Raw genomic sequence first — 9886 nt, 5'->3', positions numbered from 1 at the left:
TGGGCCATTGTATTCGTTCCCTCGCAGGATGTGGTTGGCTCACTGGGTTGGAATGAGGTTCGTCCCTCCTGAGGTCTTGAGGTAACTCAGGTGCTAAGAGATCTCCAGTACTGTGGGGTTTGTCCAGACTAGAGTTCTCCTGCGTCTCACCAAGTGTTACCACTGTGCGCTGCACCAAGTGTTACCACTGTGCGCTGCAGTTCTATTAAAATTTAGCAGTTCTAAATTTTAATAGAACTGCTGAAGATAATTTTAGCTCCAGTTTAATGGAGTATTTGGTCATGTAATGCTTTGTTATGTCTGTGTGTTTTTGCTTGATTGGTTTACAAGCTGTAACGACAAGGGTATGTTTTAATATGATGTAGTTTTATGTAATTTATATATAAAATGAGTCACTCTTGAAAATTAGACCTTGTGTATATATATATATATATATATATATATATATATATATATATATATATATATATATATATATTCACCCTGGTATTTTGCAAGCTGTCCCACTTAGAAATCATGGAGGGGTCTGAAATAGTCATCATAGGTCATGTCCACTTTGAGAGACATAATCTAAAAAAAATAATTAAAAAAATCACAATGTATGTTTTTTTTTTAACTATTTATTTGTATGATACATCTGCAAATAAATATTTGAACCCTCCTCCACACAGATGTTTCGGAACGATGATCACTACTTTTCCCTCCCAGTCTGTCACATAATTCCGCCTCCCCGCACGGTGCCTGCGCCATCTTTGTTATTATTCGCTACTGTTACTACCTGATAGTGGGCTGCTATCACTAAATCCCATGATACTTTAGAGGAAGAGCCCTCGCAAAGCATTCTGGGATATATCTGCTCATCTAATGAACATGGATGATCACTACTTTTCAAGGTGTATTTTTGGGAAATCTCTTTTTCATCCACTAGACCAGGGGTCTTCAACATTTTCCAAGGATCCCCAAACTGATGGCGAAATGGAGCGGGGATCCCCTAATTGTATATAGTATGAAATTGTGTTATATCAAACTGTTCCTATAGTTACTCTATTACAGATGGAGTAATGTAACGAAAGTAATTTCTCCCTGGGATTATTAAAGTATTTCTGATTCTGATTCTTTGTTGATGGGACAGGTGTTGTGAATGAAACGGTGTCCAGCTTGAAAGAGCTCCTGTGTGTCGCTAAATGTGAGCATTGATGACTAAAAGACATCTTCTGCCTCCATTTATCTGTTACTACAGTGTGTTGAATTCATGTTAATGTGGATTTAAAGACATTTCAATTATTGGAAAAAAATTCAGTTGGGGAATATAAAAAAAAGTCTAATCAACCCAAACTTTCACGACCCCCGTGCAGTACCTCCGTGGACCCCTTAGGGCTCACAGGCCCTCTGTTGAAGACCTTCGCACTAGACGTTAGGACATAGCGTACTCCCTATATAGTGATTAGGGCGGACATTCAGACAGAGCCTTAGTGTTGCTAATTTTCCTCCATGTTCTGGTCATACAGCATTTCTCTAACTACTTAAAGCTGTGGAGGTTTTTCCACATATAGTTAATCAAAAGCACGTTGCAGACAGTGATAGATCTTGACCTTGAGAAGGAGTGTTATATAAGATGGAAAAATAATCTTCTGTTCCAAATAATGTCATTTTACTAAAAGAACCCTCTCACGAATCCACTATGTAGAATCCACTATGTAGCCTTGCAGGTGTCAAAAGGTCAGAGTGTAAACTTTTATAAGGTAAATAAATGAAAATAAGCACTGATATGAAAATAAGGGATGAGAAAAGAAGTTGATTTTTCCAACCAACAAGCCATCTAAGATTTTCCTCCTCGTCCCAGCTAGATTTATTTTCATCATCTGGACTTATGTTACTCCAGAGAACCTGTTTAGCTGACATGGCTGTCCATCTTCCACCATTATTTGTCTTCTAGACCCAAACTGGATCCTGAGGTACCAACAGTTTTCCTTTTGAGTCTCTTGTTTAAGCTTTCCTCCACCATTAAAGGACCTCGGAAATCACCTCATTCAGCTTCCCAGGCTAATATCTTTCATTTTTAGATGAATCCATGCCCTCTAGTGACCACTTTCCTCAATGAATGTGTCTGTTCTATCGTTCCTGTGTTGTTTTTAATGGTGAGTTTACAACAAAAGCATTATCTACAGCAATTTCCGCCTGTACCACAAAGAATTGACAGCTTACAGCTGCCATTGATGTCTATGGGTCTGGATTCTCCAGAGATGGAACCAGTTTGGAGAGTACCACCACCCCATAGAAGTTGGTTAATTGGCTATATCAGATCGGTCCATCATAGTCTTGATTTAATCCAGAAATAGTTGCTGAAACTTGGGCTACGTTTGGTCAGTCTGATTGTGACTGTCAGGATTTGGTTGAGGTGTGAAGACCCAAATGCAAAGGCAGGGAAGCAGAGGTGAGTTTCTTGATGATTTAATGAAGAGTAAACAGACAACTGAGGCAGGAATCCAAAAATCAAAGCATGAAAATAAAGTGAAACAAGCCAGAGACCATGAAAACATGGTGGGGGGGACTACATGGAAGAGGAGGAAGACTCTGAGAGGCGGAGTTGGAGGAAGTTAGACGAGGAAACAGCCCAGAGGAACTGAACAGAGAGCGTATTTATGGGAGACTGAACAAAAAGAGGAATAACGAGGAGATTGGGAGCAGGTGTGAACAGAGCAGAACAGGAAAGGAGCTATGGAAAAAGGAGAACACAAGAGGGCAGCAGAGGGCAACAAATAAAAACCTGAAAACTGAAAATAACCAGAAAACACACACAAAAAAAAGAATTAAACCACTAAAACCAGAAAACAAGAAGCAAAGTAAAACTGAGGACTCAAAAGAAAACAAAACAGAACAAAAACTGTGACAGTGTCCCACTTTAGTTCAGTAATAGACATTAAAAAGAAATTGAAAAGTGAAATATTTCACCTTTCACTTTTCAACTAACTCTAGATATCGTTTAGACGTAAATTATTTGATATTTTCAATTCATTTTTGCTCGGTGGTTACCTGCTCCAAGAGCTGCATGTGGATGATAGTCAGTTTGAGTAGAACTTCCTTTTATCTAGCCGGGCAGAGAGCAACAGTGCTGGGGAGAGGCAGCGGCTGGCCGGGGTCCCCGCTGGAGCTAGGACGACAAATGATGAAGGATCAACAGTCCTTTAAACCAGCTTTTTTAAAAGCCACCTAAAAACCTCTTAATAGTGTTCCTTATTTCATCCTTTGTCAAAATATTTTTTTTCTTTATTCCATTTGAATTGAAAAAAAACTTTTGTCTTTGCTGCAATCCTTTAACCTACATCATAACCAAAACCAGTCCCGGATTGGTTGCTGCTCTGCTCTGACTGAGAGGGAAGGACGAGGCCTTCCCGCTCTCAAAACGTGGAATTCTGCGCTGGACACCTTACCTCTCTTGCTTGCGCCATTTTCATGTAAATCCACCAATCTTGCAGCAGACACTGAGGTCGCTGTAAACTTACCATAAAGGAACCTTTTACATTTTCTAAGCTTACAGGATCTTAGTTTAACACTAGAACAATTTTACTCTAGTGTCACTTCATTCCTCTTTGTTTATACCTCCTGCCATGTGTTATGCCTGGTAGACGTTGTGCTTTTGTAGTGTAGAGAGTCAAGTCTTTCGAGATGCCTGCTTTGCTCAACCAGACTGAACATCTCAGCTATTGTTCTCTGCAAAGACTCTCCAGCTGAGTCAGATTGGATGAAGATTATCTTCGAACATTATTTTCCATGTCTTTCAGGGGTGATGCACAGTTATAATTTTCCTAATTGCATAATATTTTGGTGGTAGGCAACAAAGGTCAGTTTTGGTCTTAAATAACCAGCGTCTTCTTGAAACGTTTGCGCCGTTCTCCCCATATGATGGAATAGAAGAGAAATCCGTTTATTGTCCCACAGTGAGGAAATTCTGGGGTTTACAGCAGCAAAAGGATTATAGAAAAAATGGTCACACAACTGTGGACCTGGGAAAAAATGTATAAAAATAACACACTAGTGAAGAGTTAAAAGATAAACAATTAAATACTGCAATGTAAAGTGTTTTAACAATATAAAACTGTGCACCAGGAGAATAAATAACCAATATACAGCTAAGGACATACAGCTATGATGTAGGATTGAATCACAATAGGGATGTTTTAGGCCTTTGTGCCAGACTCTCTTCCATAATAATCAGATATGTAGATTGAAAAACTAACAGTCGTCCTGTCTGTTGACCTTCCACTGGAATTGTTGAACTCTGCGCTTTCTCCTTGTCTGATTGATGTTCTCCTCCCTGTGCAGCTTATCAGTTTAGATGTGGAAGGTAGGTTCAGGGTTTTCACGCTCTACCACACTTAGTTAGATTACACCAACAGTTATTATTCAGTCCTATGTGCAAAACATCTTGCCCTTCCATATTAAAGTTGCTTATGCGTGTTTTTTCCCCCAAGAATTACCTTTTTCTAATGGACTTTGAATAGAGACCAGATATGTGGATTTGATACATGAAAATGTATCCCCATCTGAGTTGCGGATCTTAATGTTGCCATGCACTATCCATGTTTAGATTATTCCATCTTCCCATCAACTCTGACCAGTGTTGAAGAGAATTATACCCCACAGCACGATCCGGCCACCTTCATGATGCTGCCATCCTAGTTTTGCATCTATACCATCTAGTTCTATTTTGGTCTCTTCTCCCACATTTGCTGTGATCTCTGTAGACCTTGTGGCAAATCTAGAGGGGATTTATCATTGCCCTTATTCAAATATTGCTTTCTTCTTTAGAATTCTTTTGGATTTATACCAAGATTAAACTACAAATTGCATGGACTCTATTTACTAACTGGAACGACTCTAGTTGGATTATATTTGATGGTTTCAGAAACATACAATAGCATACTTCAAAATATATTCATTTATTAAAAAATTATTTAACACAATGCAGTTTCAGATTGTCATTGAAGCTCACCTTTTTCACTGCGGTTCTTTGAAAATGGCTGAGGGTCATTAGAGAAAAAGTGTCAACAAAGTGCATGAGAAGAAAAGGCCTCAGAAGAGGCAGATATATCCCAGATCGGGCCACAGGCGGCTACGCTCTACCCCTTCTATTCATTCGGCTAGCTAATCTGAATCATTCAATTCCATTTCAAGAGTGAGATCATCTGTGGTAGCAGCACTAGACATCTTCCAGGCATGCGAGTAAAACTAGCGGCAGTTCAGCGGACAGGTTGAGTGAATGGTAGCCGGCGCTCGCGGATGACGTCATACAAGCGACACTTTGTTTTTTAAACATAAAAATATAAAAAATATAACCACGGATGTCTGGGAGACAGTGATTTGCCTACATGTTATGAATGCTGGCGTACCATAAAGAACAAATTATGAACAGTTTAGTTTGTGCCTTCAAGTCGTTGCCCATAGGAAGACGTTACCTGGATATAACCTAACGGAATATCTTCAGAACAGCTCCAAATGACACAAAACTCATATGGGTGAGTAGAGCATGATGTAATAACGTAAAATCAAGGGGCCAAGGTAAAAAAAAACGGCGTACCCCTTTAAGTAAACACCTACTCATATCTTGATTTATGGTGTGATTTTTAAAGTCGTAGGGAAGCGGCTGTTCCAACGGTTGCAGTTCCGAATTCTCCCGAGCGGTGCACGACTTTACACGAGGGAATAAAGTGAATGTGATTGGTTAATTATCAAGAGGGTGGGATTGTTGTGGCGGAAGTTTCGCAAGCAAGTTTGGTTGTGGCCGGTTTCTGGAAGGATCTTGCTAACCAGTTAGCAACTTAGGCTACGTTCACACTGCAGGCCTTAATGCTCAATTCCGATTTTTTTGTGAAATCGGATTNATATAACGCAAGTGTCCCGCATGCGCAGTAGAGGACGCAATGATTCTTAGTGAGGTGCCACTGAGTGTTTTTTGTCAGTACAGGGGCCCTAATAGGGGCCAGGACAAGTTCTACCACCTGGTTGCATTATGACAAAAAGTTCAACATGTATAAATACTTTTCCAATGTATCCCTATATATATATATATATATATATATATATATATATATATATATATATATATATATATATATTGGTATAGATTTAATGCAGAACCCCCTTTGTAAGAGAGTTGCACTAGATGTAATGCTTATAAAGGGCTTCAGTGTCTTCTGGATGTAGATGTTTTAGTGCTGCTTGGCTCTTCATGCTTTCTACTGCTGGGAACTGTATGAACCCAGAACTACATGTACAAGAAACACTGCTTCTCCTCCTCTCTGTTACACACACACACACACACTTAGAGAGACAGAGAGAGAGAAAGAGAGGAGGCGGAAACCTCCATCTGCCCTGCTCGGTGACCGACCCGTCATCCTCAGGAACCGGGAGGAGACGGATCATCTCCTCGCTTCTCCTCCTTTAATTCTCTCGACTTTACATAACACTGGGTGCAGAAGGGAGAGTGGTTTCGGTGCAGGGCTGATGTGAAGAAATATAAACAGCAGATTTAATGAGGATGGGATCTATAGTCTATATATAGGCTGTGCCCCGGACTGCACCACCACCAGAAGCAGCTCCACCGCCACCAGCTGCCCCCCATGGTACCGGTAAGTCACGGAGGGAACAGCGGGGGAGGGGGGGGAGTCTCGTCCCGGGGCGGGTTGGTCCGACCGGTCCGATGAGAACTGACCCGTGAAAAGGACTTTTGAGGTCTTGTGAGGTCGGGTTACCGTTCAGCCATGTTGATGGAGAGGGGGCGGGAGGGAAGAGGAGGTGTGTGTGTGTGTGTGTGTGTTGAAACGGTCGCGCGCTGACACCTGCCCCTGTTCCCGGTAACGACAGGCGGCGCGAGCGGAAACCGTTGGAGCTGTTCAAAACTGAGCCGAGCATCGCTCCGACATCCCACCCCGGGGTGGGGGGGTGACTTTCTGACTCGGTGGGCTGAGGAGTCTGAGCGCCGTTCAGCCATGTTGCAGCAGGGGGGCGGCTGTGGAGGGAGGGAGGGAGGGAGGGGAGAGGTAACCGAGCTAACACACAGCGGGGCTCCGGGGGGCTCTGACACCGACCGACCGACCGACACCGGGAGGAGGGAGGGGGGGTCGGTGTCCGGTGAATTGTCGCTCCATGCCGGATGCGGCGGCAGCAGCCCGCGTGGTGTCGCCTAGAGACGGGGGCGAGAGGCTGAAAGAAACGGGGTCGAGGGTAGCGAGTACACAACGTGCTCCACTTATTTTCATTTATACATAAAAATTAATTATTTAGAGGTTCAGTTGAAATAAATGTAAATGTGGTGTGAGTTCTCTTTATTTTATTTATTTTTTTATAATAAAAAAAAATAAAAATACTAATTGCTATGTGTTTATGAGTTATATTTTTCTTAAAATTATTCGTATGATTTGATTGTAATGTCATGTTGGAAGAATTCAAATTAAAAATATTATTTATTGACCTTTATTAAACTGTCTAAGCTTTGTTTTTATATAAGCTTTAATGAACTATATTTTTATTTAATCCATTCTAACATATTTATTCATAGAATTTAGCTAATTCACCTGACAATGAAACTTTAATGTTTTGATAACAGTAGCCTGTAAACATACAATTTGCCCAATATGTTGTTTTCATATGTTTGTATTGAAAATGTTAATAAAGGATGTGAATTGGGTCTGTTTTTCCTATTTTATAGGTTTATTACTTCAGTAAAAATTCTAATATTTATTTCATATGTATTTATTTGAACAATTAGTGTTTTAATCTATTATATTACTTTATATCAGAATATTAGGTAATCATTTTTCCTGATTTAATATGTTTTTCTATTGATGTTTTATTTGTTTTTGCTCTCTTTTTAAGAAGAAATATATTTAAAATTATATATATATATATACGGGACACAGTCAGGGTATAAGTGAATGAAGAGATCTAGACTGAGATGGTGGCAGGCTGAAGTGACGATTATTGATTGTAATTGATGATTGTTTGTCGGTGGGAAGGTCAGGGCAGGAGATGACACAGCAGGGTTTGTTACCATGGTGGTAACGGGAAAGATTTATCCTCTTATTATTATTAGGCTCTATCTGTTCAATAATTTATTCATTCACAGATTCACTTTGTTCGTGTTCCTCTTCTCCTCCTCCCTTCCACTCTGTCTCACCCTTGTCCTCTCCCACCCGTCCTCCTCGCCGTTTTTTTCTTCCTCTCCCCCTTGTTTCATCTCGTTCCCCTCCATCCGTCTCTCTTCTTCTGTCTTCCAGGTCAACGAGAGGCAGCAACAGCTCGCTGTGAAGAGCAAATCCTCCCTCTGCAATCCCCCTTCTCTTCTCTCCTCCACCATGATCTCCTCGCTTCCATACGTTAGGAACCGCAGCTCTCTTATTTTAGCAACACTGCCTTCCTCCTTCTCTTTTTCCTCCTCCTCCTCCTCTCTTGCCCTTCTCTTTCTCTGAGTTTCGACTCTTGATATTTCTTTACTTTTTTTTTGTCAAACGCACACGAATCCACGCTGTAAGATGAAGCGTGGGTCGAGTGTGTTGCAGCCTCCCTCTGATGCTGCCAAACGACACACACACCCCACACTCACAAAGGCTCCCTCTGGTGATGATGCGTTCTCGCTGAGAGCGTCCGACGCGCAAGCGGAGAGCACGCTGGGCACGCGTGCCGCAGGTTCGAGCCCCTTCCCCTCAGCCACCTCTCTGTTCAGCCCTGATGTCAGCACCAAGATGGCGTCTGACCTCCTCATCAGGCTTTCAGGTAGTCCCACAAACACATCCCACTTTACTCAGCTGTTGCATCAGTCATACTGAGATGATCAGCAGGAAAGACTCTCATGATAGCAGATCTGTTGAATGTTTTTACAATGAGGCATGTATGGGCAAAGGGAAGGGTTTACCCTTTGCTGCAGAGCTGCAACAGATGGAGGAAAAAATGGAGAAAAAAAGACTTTTCATGATATTACAAACAGGTAAATGCAGCTACCCATGCAACCAATTTATTCCATGTGCATCTGATAAATGACCCTTTACACAGGTCATTTAGCAGCTGCTGCAGACTCCAAGGATCCAGGCCAACCATCATATAAACCGAGCACATGCAGATTCTTTAGACTCAAGGATATTAAGAGAAAAACGCAGCTTACCTTTGATCCAGAGCCGCGTTTAATTGCCGACCCATGCCATTATGTGTCGAGGCCTATTGTAACCCTGAAATAACTGAGCCCTGATTCGTTCTTTTCTAAATTCTTGGATCCAGTAATGCCAGCTAAAAGAATTCAGCAGATTCAGAAGTATGCTCTTTGATTATGTCTTTTCTCTGTGCAGCCACCTTGGGTTCTTTTAGCTTTGAAAAGCTGCAGATTCTTTGGAGAAAAAAAAATATTCTTGTGAAAATATTCACACCCCTTAAAGTTTTCCAACTATTTTGGAGAAGTTTTTATCAGGTATACTGGCACAAAGTATTGGGTAATAGTAAAACGGAAAGAAAAACACACAGAGAGTATTTAATTAGATGAACAGGTAGGTGACCCATGGGAATTAGATAGACTTAGACAAAAAAAAACACAAGGTGAATCTTAACAACGAAATGTCGATTACTTGGCTACCAGTGTAACAGAGCTAAGACCTTATTCCTGCACAATAAATATGTTTTCTATGAGTAAGAGCTAGCTATATACAGGGTAAGAGTATATATGAGCTGCAGATATCCTCAGCTCTGGTGGGAGACCATGTTGAAAGGAGACCCTGAAGTCCTCGTTGCATTTAGAAAATGCAACAAACACCTGAAAGATCTTCTGATGAATTGAGCCAAATATTCAACTTTCTGACTAGCCCTACACCTGATTAGCCTCGTGAGACCATCCTGATCTCGC

At 41.3% G+C, this 9886-nt stretch overlaps 1 protein-coding gene across 1 annotated transcript in view; it reads left to right on the top strand.

Moving 5' to 3' along the window:
- Nucleotides 1-6394: 6394 nt before the first annotated feature.
- LOC107087401 (zinc finger protein 827-like) overlaps nt 6395-9886 on the top strand; it is a 35022-nt gene continuing 31530 nt past the window's right edge. The window contains exons 1-2 of the mRNA XM_015378969.1: nt 6395-6629; nt 8277-8772. Coding sequence (XP_015234455.1) covers nt 8532-8772 — 241 coding nt within the window. The 5' untranslated portion in view covers nt 6395-6629; nt 8277-8531. The remainder of the gene's footprint in view (nt 6630-8276; nt 8773-9886) is intronic.

Source organism: Cyprinodon variegatus, unplaced genomic scaffold (assembly GCF_000732505.1).
Source record: "Cyprinodon variegatus isolate N-32 unplaced genomic scaffold, C_variegatus-1.0 Scaffold183, whole genome shotgun sequence".
In the NCBI taxonomy this organism is placed as follows: Eukaryota; Metazoa; Chordata; class Actinopteri; order Cyprinodontiformes; family Cyprinodontidae; genus Cyprinodon; species Cyprinodon variegatus.
Note: the sequence above shows the minus strand (reverse complement) of the source record. Positions and strands in the feature narration are given on the sequence as shown.